This window comes from Carettochelys insculpta, chromosome 14, assembly GCF_033958435.1.
Source record: "Carettochelys insculpta isolate YL-2023 chromosome 14, ASM3395843v1, whole genome shotgun sequence".
In the NCBI taxonomy this organism is placed as follows: domain Eukaryota; kingdom Metazoa; phylum Chordata; order Testudines; family Carettochelyidae; genus Carettochelys; species Carettochelys insculpta.
Window position 1 is genome coordinate 41,506,863 of NC_134150.1, and position 17,755 is coordinate 41,524,617.

Genomic DNA, 17,755 nt, shown 5'->3' on the forward strand with positions numbered 1-17,755 from the left:
ATTGTCCCTTTCTCCAGATCATCATCCAGATAGGGTAGATCACAGAGGTCCCATTGACTGTCACCTGATGGGGTGATCATAGAACTGAAGCTGTCTGCCCTCCCTCTGGGGCGCCCCATCATCCTGCACTGCTGAGCCAGCAGCTGTGGTCTCCTGTGGTTGGAGTAACAGTCCCTCAGCGGAGTAACAGACTAATAACAGCTCAGCTCTGTGACTGAGCCCACCAAGAAACTTGCCAACACCCAGGAGCACAGCCCCACAGGCACCAAAACTCCAAATAAATCTGTTTTTCACCTTGTAAAATTTTACGGAGAGAGAGCTCATAAAGTTCACTTCCTTAATCGATGGAAAGGAGATGCAGACTGTTGTTCCCTCCCTACTTCCCCGTAACAATTTTCATTGGGTTTGATAATAACAAAAGTGATTTTATTACAGATAAATAGTGGGATGTAAGTGGTAGCAAGTGATGACTTTAAGCTAAAATAAACAAAACACCCCGGTTAAACTGAACACACTTTCATATCTTGATCATCCAGCGGCCTCGTTGGTTGTTCAGCAGTCTTCCTGCTTGGGAGGTACTTTAAAAAACTTTTTTTGGTTTTTGACTTCCTGTTCTTCAAATTTGCCCTTCCTAATTAGATTTTTACACTTCAGATGCCAGCGTTTATGCTCCTTTCTGTTTTCTCACTAGGATTTAACTTGCACTTATTGAACTATGCCTTTTTGTCTCTCACTGTTGCTTTTTCTTTGTTTTAGCCAGAGTGGCACTCTTTTGATTCTCTTACTTTGTTTAATTTGGGGTGTGCATTTAAGTTTAGCATCTATTGTAATAAATGATTTTGTTAGTCTTTAAAGTACTATGTGAGTGCTAGTTTGTTTTATTAGAATACAGACTAACACGGTTACCGCTCTGTTTCTATAGTACTGTCTTTAAAAAGTTTCCATGCAGCTTTCAGGGATTTCACTTTTGGCACTATGCCTTTTGGTTTGTGTTTAACTTTCTCATTTTTGTGTCATCCCCTTACTGAAATTAAATGCCACAGTGTTGGGCTGCTGTATAATGTTTTCTCCACCAGAGGGATGTTAATCTAATGTCACTATGGTCGTCATAATCTAGCAGTGCAGCTATATTCACCCCTTGTACCAAATCTTATGCTTCACTTAAATCAAAAATTGTCCCTTCGCTTGTCGGTTCCAACCAGTTATTTAAAAAAAGCTACAATTCTATTCAAGTTCTGTATCTCTGTCAAGACTTTCTCCTTCTGCTGGCTTGTCCACCACTTTCACAATAAAAAGGGAAGATGGCTGTGAACACAAGCCAGCATTAGCAAGTGGCTTGTGTGATTTGATTGTGTACCTAAAGGAGTATGTTCTCTCAGTAGCAGTTTGCAGCTGGAATTACTTGAAAAAATGTGGCCTGCTCTTATAAAATTCCTACAGAGAGTGTTTCCCAATTGTATTTGACCATGGAACCCTTTTAAAGTTGCAAGAATTTTGTGGAACCCCTAATAACAGTGTTTATATATGGTTTAACCCCTCTCAGTCCCAAACCTGCACTTCCCCACCCCCAGGATTAACCCACCTCAGCCCCAAACCATCCCCTGGAACTAACCCATCCACCCAAAGAGGCCCCTAGCCTAACAAACTATGCCCAAGTTATCTGCTCCCATTACCTCAGCCAACATGGTGGACAAACCGACCTTAGCTACCTCAGCTTCTCCCGTTCTAGTCCTGAGGAACCGACTTCATTGACTGCAGTGCAAGAGGCCAGTTGCAGCCAATGAAAGGCGAGGATGACGCAGGGGCCACAGGCCCTGTCTGGCTCCCCTTCTGGATAGCCATTGGCTCCCCTTGCCCTGCCCCCAGTGCACATGTGCCAGCTACTTTGCAGTTGAGGGACCCTCTGTGGCTCCCTGCCCTGCCACTGTTGAAATAATGGAACTAGATTCAGTTGGTTTTACGGCTGGATTCCTCCCCTACCCTGCTGGTCGTTAAACCAATTCAATTTCGTTCTACTGTTCGAGCAGCAGCAGGGCAGCAAGATGCAGCGGAGTCACCAGCAGCAGCAGCGATTGGAGCTGCAAATGACTCCTTAGAGCTGCATGGGGCTCTGGAGCCACAGGTTGCCAACCCCTGATCATTTTTTCCTGGAACCCTTAATTTTGCTTCAGAACACTGGGGTTCTGCAGAGCACCATTTGGGAAACACTGCTGTAAACAATGAGGCAGTGTGACTAGACACATTCACCTGCACTTCTCCAAACAGTGCCGGCTGTGGCTCTAAATTGTCTCATACCCAGCCCCCAAGGTAGGGTCCTTTCCTAGACACGCGCAGGCCGTGATAGGTTCAGATGCTACAGAATGAAAGCATCCGCTTTATTAAATTTTACAGTTTATCCTTGGTGGTTTGGAAGAAAACATTCCCAGCATGATGAACATAATTCTGTCTTACCCTGAAGTGCTCAAGAGAGGCAAGCTGTCCCCATCCATTTCAGAGGCACATTCACATTGATCACTGATAGCAGCGTAAGGGCCTGACACTTGCACCTGTGCCCAAACTGAGTTATTGCACATGCAAATCGCAAAATTTGATGTCGTTAATCTCCCATAGCATAGTAGGAAGCCCAAGTCTGGTGATACACAGAGCGAGAGAGAGAGCTTCCATTTAGATGCTTTTAAGTTACTGAACCTTAATGGCTGTTCAGACTGACACTTCTAAACATGCCTTGATTTTTATTTCCTTCTGTAAAATTCCGTTGTACTTTTCCTGGACAGCACGTGCTGATGTCATTGGCCCTTCAGAAGTTTACCTCCTGCCTAGTAAAGAGTTTCTTTACTATTTGAAAGGATGGACTTCCTCTTTCAAAACAAAGTGTAGTTACACTCAGAATAATAGCCCTGAAGCTGCACTGATAAGGCCTGTGATAGTGATGTCAAGTAGAGGGAGGGGGAGGAAGCACTTTCTGTGAGGTTATTTTCCTTGTTGTAGATTAGGAAAAATACTTCCCATAATTTGCATAAATTTATTGGAAGGCAAACTTGAGGCATGAGGTTAGATTTCCTCTTTTAATTTCCTCATGGAATTCAGTGACATGCCACCCCAGAGTCTAGAAATGGATTGTTGGCTAGCTGAGGATTAAGCCACACGCGGCGGTGATCTGCAGTATGATTGCATTTCCAGCACTGTTAGCTCTGTGCCTTGTTCTTTTGCTGGCAAAGCAAAGTTCAGCCTTAACCTTTTTGCTTAATCACCCCAGTTTGAAATTCCAGGTGAATGTCTTTGCCAATTTCTATAACGAACATCTACTCACTTTCAGAATTCAATCAAAATTAGAGATGAGAAAGACCTGTTAAGCCAGCTGGTTCTAGTGCATCCCCCAGGCAATGTAGAATTACTCCCTGGTGTTTAACCATCTCAGTGCAGTTGGGAAGCAAACTCCATGCTGGTGACTTTGACCACTAGGTTCACAGATGCACTAGAAAACAATGATATACCTGAGGTTAGGGATGCTAAATGATTACCTGGTGAGCTTACTGGTGTCTGTAGCCTTTTACTGGTCCTTGCAGTGAATGCCGGTGGTGGACAGCCACACTGGGCTGGAGCTGCCATGGCCATGGAGGACCTGGCAACCCAGGCAGTCAGACACCATGGTTGTAGTTTTAGCTGGGCCAGCTGGCAGGCCCTAATTTAAAACAATTAATTGGTTAAGCAGTAGTGTTTAACTGTTTGACCATTTGAGATACATCAGTGGTATTGTCATCCTTTGGACAGACAAGCTAAACTACCGCATAGATTTCCATTAGTGCTTCAACAACCCTCCCCTCTCCATTCAACTTCCTCTGGAACAGTCACACCAGCATCAACTTCCTGAACCCCATGATCAGCTACAGCTGCTGACACTGCTGAGAACTGTATACAAAAACCCAGGGATCACCACAGCTGCTTTTCCAGATCCCGTAACCACCCGAAACACACCAAGAAATCTGTAAGCTACAGCCAGGTGCTCAACTACGATAGAATGTGCTCCAAGGAGGAAGTCCAGGGTATGCATCTTAAGGCACTCAACGCCACCTTCACAAACAGGGAGGCTCTGCCAGAGAAGCAGAGCCAGGCCATCCATATCCCCCCAAGAGAATACACTTCAATATAGAAATAAAGCCCTCTTAGTTGTCACCAGCCCCCTCCCCTCACCACCACGCACACTGACTACAAGCCAAACTTAACAGAGACCCCATCCTTAAAGAAGTCTTTCCCAAGCCCCATCTTTTGTCCATCAGTCAAACTCCCAAGCTCTCCGAGCTTGTCAGCGCATGCAAACTCACCACTATATCAGAAGGCCACCACGCTCTGCCAGACCAACAAATGCAAAAGCTGCAGGCATCTCTCTGCTGCTACAATAATCAGAGCTGCCTCCTCTTATGGGTCCTGCACATACCTATCACAACACCCAGCACATCTCATCCGCTGCACTAAACAGCCCAATAGCAACTATGTGCATGAAGCCAGTCACTCTACACCTGAATGAACTCCTACTGAAAAATGATAGGCGACACAGGCACTTGTCATCCCTCAGTCTTGGTTTACATGACCAACTTAAGTCCATATACGTTGCTCGGGGGCACGGAAAATCCACAGAGAACATCTCTTCCCAGAGGATGCATCTTCACTGTGAGCTACCGCAGTGCAGCTGTGCCACTGCAGCACTGTGGAAATGTAGACAAGCCTTGAACGACATAGTTATACCAACCAAGTTTATAATGTCGATCAGGCCCAAGACCTGAAGAAGAGCTCTGTGTAAACTTGAAAACTTGTTTTGTCTCACCAATCAAAGTTGGACCTAAAAAAGAGTTTGTTTCTCTCACCTCATCTGACTTCATGCCTTGTCTTTCCTAGACAGTTGTACTATTTTAACCCAGTCCATTTAGAAACTGAGTCAGTTAGATCAAAGCAGACACTCTTACCTTGGAGTGCCTGAAGTGCAATGCTCCTGAAGTCAGTTTCTTGCTGAAAAAGATCAGACCTTCCAGTATGGACGTTGAGGGTTCTTCAGGTGCTTCCTTCTTTGGAGGTCCATATTTCAGGCAAGGCAGAAAATTGAGGCCCTCATTGCTTGAGGTCATTCAAGATTTCAGAGTGTTTCCCCCACCCCACCCCCAAAAAAGAAGGGGTTTTCCTTTGATGTCCTAGACAGATTCCACTGCAGTTAATTACATTCTGATTCCTTTCTCGCTTCATGCAGCCTCAGTGGGAATAGAGCTCTTAAACTGAGCTGTTACACTGTCTCTTGGCTGTGTGCTTCTCAGCAACCACTGTGCTCTGCCGCAGGAGGAGCTTTGCTTTGGTCAGGGGTGAACAGAGCCTTTTGGGTGTTTGATGAATAATTCCTGTTTTATTAAGGACTGAAAACTGCACCATGCTATAGAGGACTCAGGCTACGTTAACATCCACATAAAAGCAAATGAAGAACATACTATTTTCTAGGAGCTTCTCTTTTTGAGTACGGCTTCTCAGACAGAATCCAGAGATTTGGTAAATTGGTGGACTGAATTATCCTCCCTTGTCTTTCGCCCTATCCACAACAACAGAGTACCAGGACAGAGCATTAATGGTGAGCGCACGGATTTATCAAAGGAGTGAAACAAACCTCTTAACAAGAAGTCCTGTGGCACCTTAGTTTATATAAACTAGGAGATTTTTTTTTAGCATAAGCTTTTGTGGGCAAAGACGTACTTTGTCAGATGCATGTCTTTGCCCACAAAAGCTAATGCTGCAAAAAATCCCTTAGCCTATAAGGTGCTACCGGACTTCTTGTTGTTTTTGTGGATACGGGCTAACACAGCCCGCTCTTTGATACTTGAAACTTCCCACTGGTGGAATTCCTTTGAACAGTGGAACAGAAGCATTGTTGTGCTGGGTACTTCAGAAGTTGACCACCTTACTTTCACCAGCTATAAGATAGTCCCCATCTAGCTTGATCTTATGCACAGAGCCTGGGAGGTAACTGCAGAGAGGATTTATTAACAGAGTGCCTGGTCAAGCTCCGTGCTACTTTATTGCAAGGAGACATATAATCCCTAACCGGTGAGGTCTGTGCGCTAGAAGGCAAAAAGCTGCGAGACACTCAGCAGCTTGGATGAAATATGGATAAAATCCCATGCAAGCTACTTTCTTTGATTTCTCTCCATTCACCAGTTGTTGTGCACCTAGAATCCTTCCCTGCTATGCCCGTTCTTTCCCTCACACCACATGCCGGCAGCAGTCTTAACCCTTTTCTGAAGCACCTAAGACCTGGCTTCTTTTTTCTCTTGGCTGCCTACAAGTCATCAAAACCACGGACTACATGGTGTCTTGGGTGTGCATGTTGAAACCACGGCACTACAGGTCACATGGGCTACCAGCCTCAAGAACGGGGAAGGAGAGGCCGTGTGTAACTGAGCTGTAGCTGTTGAGCAAGCAGGAGCTGAAGCAGACCTGAGAAACAGGAGTGTCCATAAGCTGGTAAGAATTTGTATAGCTGTCAGCAAAGTTTTGAACGCTGGCTCTCAGACATCACTGCAGGATATTAGCTGGACCAGAGCCAGGACTATCTGCTGGTCGAGTGCGTAACCAGTTTGTCGGGTGTTGCTGTATATTGAGTAAGCCGGTAGTTCTTGAAGCAAGACTAAGCCTGGAAATGCCCTCACAGAAACATCAGTTTCCCCTTGGTATGAGCCTGGTTGCTTGCTCACTGCTGAGTCAGGTAACTGGAGTGTATACGGAAATGAGGCTTCCTGTCGTGATTTTTTTCCCCACACCAAAACCCTCTCCAGGAAGCGTAAGCAGGGAGAAAGCATTGTTTCGAGCCAAGCAATAGGTCCATGCAGCTGGGTCTGCTTTCTTGAGCTTACTCAGACAGGGATCATGCTTGGTGTATAGTGTCCAGGATGGGCTGTCCCAGATGAAACTGAACCTGGAGCCATTGACCTAGTAGCTTTCTTTGATAGGCCTTGTGGATAAGGGGGAAGTGATAGATGTAGTATACTTAGACATCAGTAAAGCATTTGCTACTGTCTCGCATGACCTTTGTATAAACCAGGGGTAAGCAAACTTCTTACGGTAGGTCCCACTTTTCATCTTTGCCTTTAGCAGTCCCTGCCCCCGTCTGTTGTCCAAACCGACAGAAACTTTGGTTATGTTCAGATGAAAAAAGAACCCTTTTAGCAAGTGTCAGATAATAAGTCTGTAGAATGTAAAAGTGTTATTAATCAGTATATAAATGTGAATACACAGACATAAAAACAGTCACAGATTTCAGTATTTTTAATGATGGATGAGCCTGAGACCCAGCAGCTCCCCTTTATGAAATTTTGCACCTCCCTGAGGGGGCCCACCCCCGGCTTTGCTCACCTCTGATTATAAACAAATGAGGGGAGAAAGACAACCTAGATGGGCCTAGTTTAAGATGGGTGGACCATCTGGTTGGTTTATCATTTCCAGAGAGCAGTTATCAATGGGATGACTTAGTTGGGACTGATTCTGCTTGAAGCAGGGGGGTAAACTAGATGACCTCCTGAGGTCCCTTCCAGCCCTAGGATTCTATGGTTCACAGTCATTCTGGAAGGCGATAATAAGTGAGGTTCTGCAGAGCTCAGTTTTCGGACGAGTTCTGTTCAATATTGTCAATCAACAATGTAGATAATGGCAGAGAGAGTATGCTTGTAAAGTTTGCAGGTGATACAAGTCTGGGGAGGGTTGCTAGTGCTGTGGAAGACAGAAATATAATGCAAAACTATCTAGAAAAACTAGAGGAATGGTCTGGGGGTAAGTAGGATGAAATTCAATAAGGACAAGCACAAAGTACTCCGCTTAGGAAGAAACAATCTGTTTCACACATACAGCATGGGAAATGACTGTCTAGGAAGCTGTATGGCAGAAAGAGATTTGGGGTCATAGCGGACCACAGGCTAAATATAAGTCAACAGTGTGACTTGATTGCAAAAAAAAAAAAAAGCAAACATGATTCACGGTTTTGTAAGCAAGGCACAAGAAGTAATTTCTGCTCTACATGGTTCTGATCAGGCCTGATTTGGAGTACTGTGTCCAGTTCTGGGCACCGCATTTTAGGAAAGGTGTGGACAGACAGGAGAAGATTCAGAGGAGAGCAGCATGAATGATTAATGGTCTAGAAAACATGACCTGTGAGGGAAGCTTGAAAGAAGTGTGTTTGTTTAGTCTAGAAAAGAGAAGACTATCTTCTTTACATGTCCATACTTACCACTGGGTTGAAGCACTGGCGGTTGATGAAACGGGGTTCGATTTAGTGTACCTAATTAGCGTAGGCTGCACTAAATCATAGAATCATAGAATATTAGGACTTGGAGGGGACCTCGAGAGGCCATCGAGTCCAGCCCCCTACCCCGATGGCAGGATCAAGTACTGTCTAAACCATCCCTGATAGACATCTATCTAACCTGTCTTTAAATATCTCCAGCGATGGAGATTCCACAACCTCCCTTGGCAATTTATTCCACTGTTTGACCACCCTGACAGTTAGGAACTTTTTCCTAATGTCCAACCTAAACCTCCCTTGCTGCAGTTTAAGTCCATTGCCTCTTGCTCTATCCTCAGAGGCCAAGAAGAACAAGTTTTCTCCCTGCTCCTTATGGCTCCCTTTCAGATACCTGAAAGCCGCTATCATGTCGCCCCTCAATCTTCTCTTTTCCAAACTAAACAAGCCCAGTTCTTCCAGCCTTTCTTCATAGGTCACATTCTCAAGACCTTTCATCATTCTTGTCGCTCTTTTCTGGACCCTCTCTAATTTGTCCACATCTCTCTTGAGCTGCGGTGCCCAGAACTCAACACAATACTCCATCTGAGACCTAACCAGCTCAGAGTAGAGCCGAAGAACGACTTCTCGTGTCAAATGCTCTGGGTGCTCCCGTTGATCCCAGTACTCCTCGCAGTTGCAAGCAGCAAAGGAAGTCAATGGGAGCGTTTCTCCCGTTGACTTCCCGCTATAGGAACAGGACAGAAAATCGATGCAAGGTGTGTTGACTCCAACTGTACGATTCATGGAGCTGGAATTGTGCATTTTATGTGGATGTTGTCCCCTAATGTAGACCTGGCCTGAGGGGGACATAAGATTTCAAGTACCTAACAGATTGTTACAAGGAGGAGGGAGAGAAATTATTCTCTTTAACCTCTGATAGGACAAGGAGCAACGGGCTTAAACTGCAGCAAGGGAGGTTTAGGCTGGGCATTCAGAAAAGCTTCCTGACTGTCAGGATGGTCAAACACTGCAATAAATTGCATAGGGAGGTTGTGGAATCGTCGTCATTGGAGATTTTTAAGATCAAATTAGACAAATATCTGTCAGGGATTATCTGTGGCACCTGGTTTGGCCGTGAGTGCGGGGGATGTCCTCTCGAGGTCACTTCCAGGTCTAGTATTTGATATTGTATATCTTCTGGGAATCCTGTGTGTAGTTTTTGAAAGAAAAAAGCTCTTGTGAGGTGGGGGGTGAGGTTTGGATACTGTAGAATGGTGAAATACCCATGGGATCTTTGGTAACTGAGGCACCGTGGACTCTGAGATCTAGCAGTACTTGAAAAGTTTAAAATGAGATGCTCAGATTAAATTCAGTGATGAAGTGGTAGATCTTACAGCGGAGAAGACACACAACCAGCATCGCCTTGCTACCTTCCCAAGCCTCCTGGGCAGCAAGTGGGCCAACAGGCTTCCCATGTGACTCAGCGGCAAGTCGTTTTGCAGTTGGACACCTGTGTCTGGCCCGTGCCAGCTGACTCAGGCTGTAGGACTGCTCCGTTGCCGTGTAGACAGACTCAAGCTCTGGGACTCTCCCATTGCCACATGGTAGATCCTGAGTCCCAGCCTGAGCCTGCATATCTACAGTTATTAAGCAGCTCTGCACCCTGAGTCCTATCAGCCCGAATCAACAGCACAGATGTATCCTCTGTGCATGGCTAATGCTTCCTTTCTCCTGTCTCCTTTGGTGACTTAGATTGTAAGCTCTTTGGGGCAAGGACTGACTCATATTATGCATCTGTAGCAAAATGGCAACTCAGTCCCTAACAGCAGTAACCAGGGCTATCAGAATACAAACAGGCTCTGCATTGGCCAGCCAAGTCTCAACATTAAATGCAGAGAGTCCCGTTGAGATGCTCAGAGAAGGTTGTGAATGCAGTATGGAAGCCTAGGTCATGGCTTAATCGCCATGCCAGCTACTCTCCTGGTATTACAAAGCACAGAGCAGAGTGGCATTGGAAACGGACAGTAATGCTAACTGAAAACATGGCTCAACAGCCTAATACTGCTCTGCACAGCTGTCCTGAATGCTCCACATAGTGTCGTTGTGGTACAAAACTCCTGTTGGCCTAAGCAAGGGGCTGCAGCTGTGAACAGCCGAACGTGAGAAACGGACGTCTCCTCTGCCATCCAATTTTACATTGCATTGTCTCTTGGAAGGTACTGCTGCATGTGGGAAAATCCCAGGTAGTTAAAAACGTCTGTTTTCCAGCCGTCAGCCCGAGCCACCAAAGAAGGAGAAGGAGACGATCACAACCACCAGCTCTCAGTCCAAGAGGGCAGATGAATGGAAGGACCCCTGGCGCCGATCCAAGTCGCCTAAGAAGAAGCTTGGAGCCTCTGCCTCTCCCAGCCGTGCACGCAGGCGCCGGAAAACCTCTGCATCATCAGCGTCAGCCTCTGGTTCTTCCAGGTAAATGGAAGCAGGGGAGACTGTGGGAGAGCGAAGATCTGAGCCTCTCTTGGATTGTCCCTGCGATATGGTTACCTGTCCAGAATAGCACCACTGCAACAGGCACTGGCACTTGGTGGTCTGTTAGAGCACAACTTACTATTCCCCTGTATGCACATTGTCCGCATGTGCCGGACGGGGCTGCAGATTGTAGCGAACATGGGGCGCCTCTCCGGCTGCTCCATGCATGCACCCCACCACGTGGCGGCAGGAATGGAGGTGCTCCTCCAGCCCCGGGGCAGTTCCAGTGAGTAGCCTCGGGAGAGGGGGGGTGTGGGGCAGGGGGGAGGGGAGGATGGCATCTGGGGAGGTACCTGGCAGGGAAGGGGGCATTTGGGGGTGGGGGGGCTTTTTGTGATCCCCAAAACATTTGTTTTGGATATCACTACCATATTGTGTTCCTAGAATTGTAGCAGTAGGCATGGGGTCAAGCTGGTGGTAACCACAGGAGAGGAGAGGCTGGGATCTTTGGTAGACACAGTGGTGTGGGCTGCATTGTTTTACCACTTAGAGCAGGGGTGTCCAACCTTTTTTCAGTGGGGGCCACACAGCAATTTTTTACATGTTCAAGGGGTGAACACAAAATAGCCCCAAACCACCACCCCACTCCCAGCCTTAAACCGCCCACAGCCCCCAACCTGCCCCCCAACTCCCAACCTTAGACCCCCTGCAGCCCCCAACTACCCCATCCAAACCCGAGATTAACTTAGCCAGGAGCTGCATGTGCTGCTATCGCCGGCTGGCTCCTGGGCTGCTTCTGCCCTGGGGCTGCTGGGGTTAACCCATCTGAGTCCCAGGGCTGGAGCTGCCAGTTCTCAGCCCTGGGGCTGCCATGTTTCCCCTGGTCCCTGCAGAGCTCTGCTTCCGCGCCTTAGGGTGGCCGACAGAGCTCCTCTCCCTGGAGGAGTTCCTCCACGCCCCAGGGCTGCAGACATTGCCTTGCACACCAGCAGAAGCCCTCTTGCCATCAGACCCCTAGGGCCGCCAGCAGAATACTATTCTTTCAGTGTGCCTGGGTGCTGCCCCGGCGCGCTGTTCAGGAGCCAGAGGAGGAGTCAGGTGACAGAGGCAGGTGCCTCAAATGGCTCCTTAAAGAGCCACATGTGGCTCAGAACTGTCGAGCCAGCTCTTAACAATGGCACTGGTGCCGGCTCAGTGGGCCAGATAAAAAGGCTTCATGGACCAGATTCTGACCTGTGAGCCACATGTTGGACACCCCTGGCTTAGAGGATTGCGGTACTGAACTGTCACTGGGAGCAAGGAGAATCCCTCCAAAAAGCAGGTTTAAGGTAGTGGACTATCCCAGGAAATTAGAACCTGAGTGACATTCATCTGGGTGTGATTACTAATCCTTGCAAAGGCCACTGGGGGAGTCAGGAGGTCTGCGGCTCATAAATCAGGCCGAGCTCACTCCTGGGGTAGCAGCAGGAGGGTTGAGTCCAGGATAGGTGTGCTCTCACTGTAGGAGTCGAGTCTGGTAAAAACTGGGAACATGGAAACTGTGGAGCCCAAGAACAGAATCCAACAAAGCATTAGAGGACGCAAGAGCCCCATGGAACGCAGGTGTTGAAGCAGAGAGAGTTCGGGCAGAGGTCTGGGTCTTAAAGACTTGAAGTTTGGGTCCAAAACAAGTGTAAACCGCTGGTAAAATAAATCCTGACACACCTTTGTCTTAAGAACTGCTGCATTCCCTGGATTTCTCCCTGCATCCTGATCAGCGGCAATCAGGCCACCCTGACCAGCTAGGGAACAAGGGGCTGGTGACATGGTTGAACATCATAGAGAAGAGCTGGATTCTGAGCTGCCTTTCTCTGAAAGGGGGTGGAGGGTCACTCTGGAAGAGGAAGGTGGTCAGCCTGTCCCAGATGGCTAGGGAGGTGTTGGTGACAAGAGATCCCTTTCCATCGAAGGAGGAAAAGGAGAGGGAGGATGTAGGTAGAGGGGTCATAGATCTATAGGGGAATAAGTCCCTGGGTGGGGATAAGAGTTGGGCATTTGGATGATGTTTGTGAGAGTCCCAACACTGAGACCTGAAAATGAAAACTTTGCGCTCTCCAGAAATGAATGATGAACCCTTTTCTTCCAGGTCGTCATCTCGCTCATCCTCCTATTCTGGTTCTGGTTCTTCACGGTCACGGTCCAGATCCTCTTCCTACAGCTCCTACTCTAGTCACTCTTCCAGACACAGTTCTTTCTCAGGCAGCAGATCCAGGTACTGTTTCTCTGTCTTCTAACCCAGCAACTGCAGTCTTCTTGCTCACCACAATAATTATGTAGCGTGCTTAGATTTAAGATCTTTTTTTTTGTAGTACTCGGTTATTAAAAGCAGACACAAAACCGGTATAGGGAACAAACAGAGTCAAACCAACCATGATCTCAAACAGCAAGATCAGCATATAAAGATAATTACTGGGAATTAGAATGCTTGCAATAATTAGACCCTCTGCTGCCTCTATTTCAAACCAGTGTTTAATGTTCTCTCCCCAAATAGATCCAGTCAGTCAGTGGGCCTGATGTTTTCTTTGTGGAAACTGTTTATTGCTTCTTTCCCACTGAGATTTTCAGTACCTCCCATTCACAAACAGCAGGTCTGCAAGAATCAATGTTTGAAAGAACTGGGAGTGAAAGCCTTACAGAGTTGTGAACTAGATTCTATAACTCTTTAGTTTTGTTTTTATTTAAATCAACCAACTTTTTAAGTGACAGACTCACAATAAGCCACATTTTAAAATGTTCTTTTCATATTTTTTTAAAGAGAAGCTAATTTAGCTCTGCTCTGCATCATACAAGGGTTATTTTATTTTTTTGGTGTTTAGTGTTTAAAAGTCAGCCTCTTCCAAACTGAAGTTGCTACAGTACACCCTTTGTGTGCTCACACAGATTGCATTTGTGATTAGGTATTTGTACACTCATACGGCCAGTTACATCTCATTTCCCAGTCCAGTTGTGGTAATTGTACAGTTGCATATTCCTGGCTTAGAAAATTAGTCCCTTCTGATATTCAGTGATCTTTGGGAGGAGGAATGTTAAAGACTGTTAAATGCATTGAGATCTACTGATGAAAAGTGCTATTTCAGAGCTAGGCGGTATTATGAATGTCTGTCATCCTGTGCTGCAATTTCCCTTGCAAGAAGAGGATCTCATTTCTTAACAGGAGCCAGCCTGAGCGGCTTTGCCTTAAAGAAGCTTGGTTATTTTGAAATGACGCTTCTGTGCCGTAGTGCCAGTGGAAAGCCGGCGTATCTGCTGCTTCGCCACTCGCTGAAACTGAGCGAGTGCAAGGCTAGTTGTCCAAATCAGGAATAAAAACAGGAGGCAGAATTGCTCCCCTCGTGGGCACCACTTTAGGGTTGAATTTATGTAACCTCGGTGTGGATTGAATTGAAAATACAAGTGTGCAGCATGGCATTTGAGCTTCTTCACCCAACGGAGGAATTGCACTGTAAGTGCAAGTGCTCATAGGAGGAAATGGAAATGAGCTTTTCACTTTTTCCTGCCCTGCGCTTCACCTTGTGTTCATTGCAAAATACTGTCTTCCTGGATGGTACCAGTCAGTCTGACCTGTTCAGCGGGGCTGCTGCTACTGTCAGCAAAAGTGATGAAACTCTTAGCTGTGTTCCCAAGAGCCAGTGTTATCTGAAGGAAAAGTTGCGTACACTAACACGTCTTCTGCTCCTGGGAAGTATTAGGCTGCAAGAGACTTTGAGTCCTGGTAGTAAGGTGGCTCATTTATCAGCTGCAATTCTCCGGTACAGCACTCAGTGGTACTGGCAAGTCACCTGACTCTGCCAGTGTCAGTCAAGGAAATAACTTTTACGCTTGGCTCCCCTGTACTCTGCTTTAAAATAAATATAATATGGAAGTATACCTATCTCATAGAGCTGGTAGGACCCTTCAGAGGTCATCAGGTCCAGTCCCCTGCCCTCACAGCAGGAGATATCACCATCCCTGACAGATTTTTGGATCTATTTGCCCCAGATCCTTAAATGGCCCTCTCAAGGATTGAGCTCACTACCCTGGCTTTAGCAAGTCAATGCTCAAACCACTGAGCTACCCCTCTGTCTGCTTGATTGTTCCCCTAATGTTTCAGGGAATTGTGAGTGTGTGAGCTCTCCCTTTTTTTGTTTTAACCTTACCCCAGAGTCTCTTCACTTCCTTTTAGCAGTATGTCTGCACAGCACCCTTATTTCCAAATAAGCTCTTTCCGAAGAGAGATTCTGGAATCGCTTATTTGAAATAACGCTGCTCCACACAAAATGCATTTCAGCATAGCACTTAGCTGTTTCAAAGCAGAGCATCTGCACACACACAGAGCTTATTTCAAAATACAGCCATTGGACCCACTGTGGTTTATTTAAACGTAAGCGCTATTCCCTGTCTAAACAGTGGCTATTTCAAAATAGGTGCTGTTCCTCGTAGAATGAGGTTTAGCAATTTTAAAACAAGCCAACGGCTATTTCACAGTTATTTTGAAATAGCGATTGTGTCGTGCAGATGCTAGGATAGTCATTTCAAAACGACTTTGCCGTGCAGCCCCACCCTAAGGGACTGCATTTGGAGAGTCTGAGCCACAGCAAGAAGACGTAGGTCTTGGAACAGAATTCATACTTGCGAACATGGTCTAAAACAAGAAGTCCTGTGGCACCTTATAGACTAACAGATATTTTGGAGCATGAGCTTTCGTGGGCATCTTACGAAGAGGGTCTTTGCCCAGGAAAGCTCACGCTCCAAAATATCTGTTAGTCTATAAGGTGCCACAGGACTTCTTGTTGGTTTTGAAGATACAGACTGACACGGCCACCTCTCTGAGCATGGGCTACTTTCTCTTAATAAAAACCCATGTAGTGAAGGTGCCTGTGGACCTGTGATGGAGTGTGGCAGGCTTGGGCCCAGGCTGAGAGCCACTTACCGTCGAGCTAACATCCAGCTTTCCCTCAGAGTTCCTCTCCCCTCTCGGAGCATCCAGAGCCGAGGGCAGGCATGAAAGTAAGAAAACAAGCGGAGTTCCACTAGAAATAGGCAATGCAATACAACTATCTAACCCTGGGAAGAACAGGTACAGATGAGAATAGGTCCAGTCTGCATCCCTGCAAGGCCTAGAGACGCCAAGGGAGCAAGTCAGAGTTGAACTGAATGCCAGACACTGCCTCTTCCTCATAGAGCTCACCTTTTATTTTCAATTACCCAGGTCACGGTCCTTCTCCTCTTCCCCCTCTCCGTCCCCAACACCGTCTCCGCACAAAGCGCCCGTGAAAGCAAAGGGGGAGCCTGCACCGCCTGCTGGAAAAGGGTAAGATCTCTTGCCTGCTTGGAAGAGATGGCGTAGGAAAGCCCCAGAGCTATAGTTTCACCTCAGCCGCTGCCAGGTTCTGCAATCTGATCCTGACCTTTGGCCCTGAAATCACTCACCCTACTGAAAAGTGTAAACCGAGAATGTGGCTGGTCTTGCCTGACATTTAGCTCTGTCTTTGGTCAGTTGCAGTCTCTTTTGCAACCTTTCCCAAGGAGATAATTAAACGTCAATTTCTCCATTGGTAAAGGCTTACCATGTCTGAACAGTCAAAAAGGAGGACACCTTAAGAGGGTGTGTATCTGTATCGGTAGCTACCCACTCACATTGTATTCATGTGTTTATATAATTATAATATATTCTAATGTGTTATAATACATGAGACATTAATACAACATGAGATGGTCAATACAGATACACTCCCTCTCGGGGTGTCCTCTGTTTTGAATGTTCCAATATGGTAACCTTTCATTGTGCATTAACAGTTGAGGTACACAAACTGTCTAGGGGTCCACATAAACGTTACATGGGTATGCACTGTGAAGTTAGGTGTGTACAGGTATGCAATCTGAAAGGTAGTCTTGTTGAGGGCTTTCCAGCAATAATAAAAGCTTATGACTATAGATAGTGTTTATTACAAACACCTTTAAACCAGTGAGAAAAACAGAGCCATATAGAGCTAAGGTGTGTCTGTTTTGCAATGTTGGATAGGATTTGGCACAAGTACAATAGGTGTATAAACTAAAATATTTATTTAACAGCTTATGTCACCCGTCATGCTCTTATTTTAATAGACCTCTATTTCCTATCTCACACTCTTCTGCCTCAGTAAAGCAGTACACATGGGTATCCTGGCGAATGTTTCTCTGCTGTATAATGAGCTCATCATTTTGAAAGGCATCATGGAAATTTTTCGAAAAAGTTGCATGAGCTGAATGCTCCAGCAGTGCTCAGCCCATTTCTAGTTCACTTCCTTGAGCCCAGGACACGCTTTCTGATGTGGAGTGATGCCTTTATACATACTCTTCTGGTAAAATTGCATCTACTGCTGAACAGCATTAGAATCCTCCAACTGCCTAAAATGGCGAGGTTTTTTACCTGTTGAATTGTGGAACTGTTCTTCGTGTTCTAAAATAAGAATATTAAATAGGTAGTAAAAGGGAGAAACTAACATCCTTTGCAGGGAGGCAGCCGACCAGCTCTACCCTGGTTAAAAATGGGTGTGACATCACTATCGGAAGTGTTCTGGACAGCAGCCAACATTTAAATAAGGGGATTGGTTCATCGTGAGCCTGGCAAAGTACCAGTCAGTGCTGGAAATGAACCCTTTCCTATTTGGCATGTTCAGTATGAAAGCTTAAAGGCAATAAAAAAGTGCAATGGTGCTAGTGGCGTCATACCCCTCCACGGTGTAAAATGCAAGATTAAAAGCCTAGGGTCAGAGTTTCAAAATTAGGGCATGTCCAAAGCAATGTACGCAAGCTCAGCAGGCAAACCTCCAGCACAGACAAGCGAATCGGTTATTTGCACACAAGTTAGTTTTCTGTGTCAGTAACTGTTAAGTCTACCCCAGAGTTTCTGAGCAGGTGTATGTTTCGGATACTTAAGTATCGTAAAAGACAATTCCAGGTGGGCCTGTAAACTGCTGGGGTTGGGTGTCACTATAATCCTGTCTGTTTCTGTAATAGCTGATCTCTCTTATTAGACAG

General features: G+C 46.2%; 1 protein-coding gene across 5 annotated transcripts in view; it reads left to right on the plus strand.

Moving 5' to 3' along the window:
• Window positions 1-17,755, plus strand: part of ZC3H18 (zinc finger CCCH-type containing 18) — a 67,130-nt gene that overhangs the window by 37,874 nt on the left and 11,501 nt on the right. For 4 of the 5 annotated variants that reach the window (XM_075008426.1, XM_075008428.1, XM_075008427.1 and 1 more), the window contains exons 10-12: window positions 10,517-10,717; window positions 12,843-12,968; window positions 15,945-16,046. In XM_075008426.1, the coding sequence (XP_074864527.1) occupies window positions 10,517-10,717; window positions 12,843-12,968; window positions 15,945-16,046 (429 nt within the window). The remainder of the gene's footprint in view (window positions 1-10,516; window positions 10,718-12,842; window positions 12,969-15,944; window positions 16,047-17,755) is intronic. The other variant, XM_075008430.1, reaches the window with a different exon arrangement.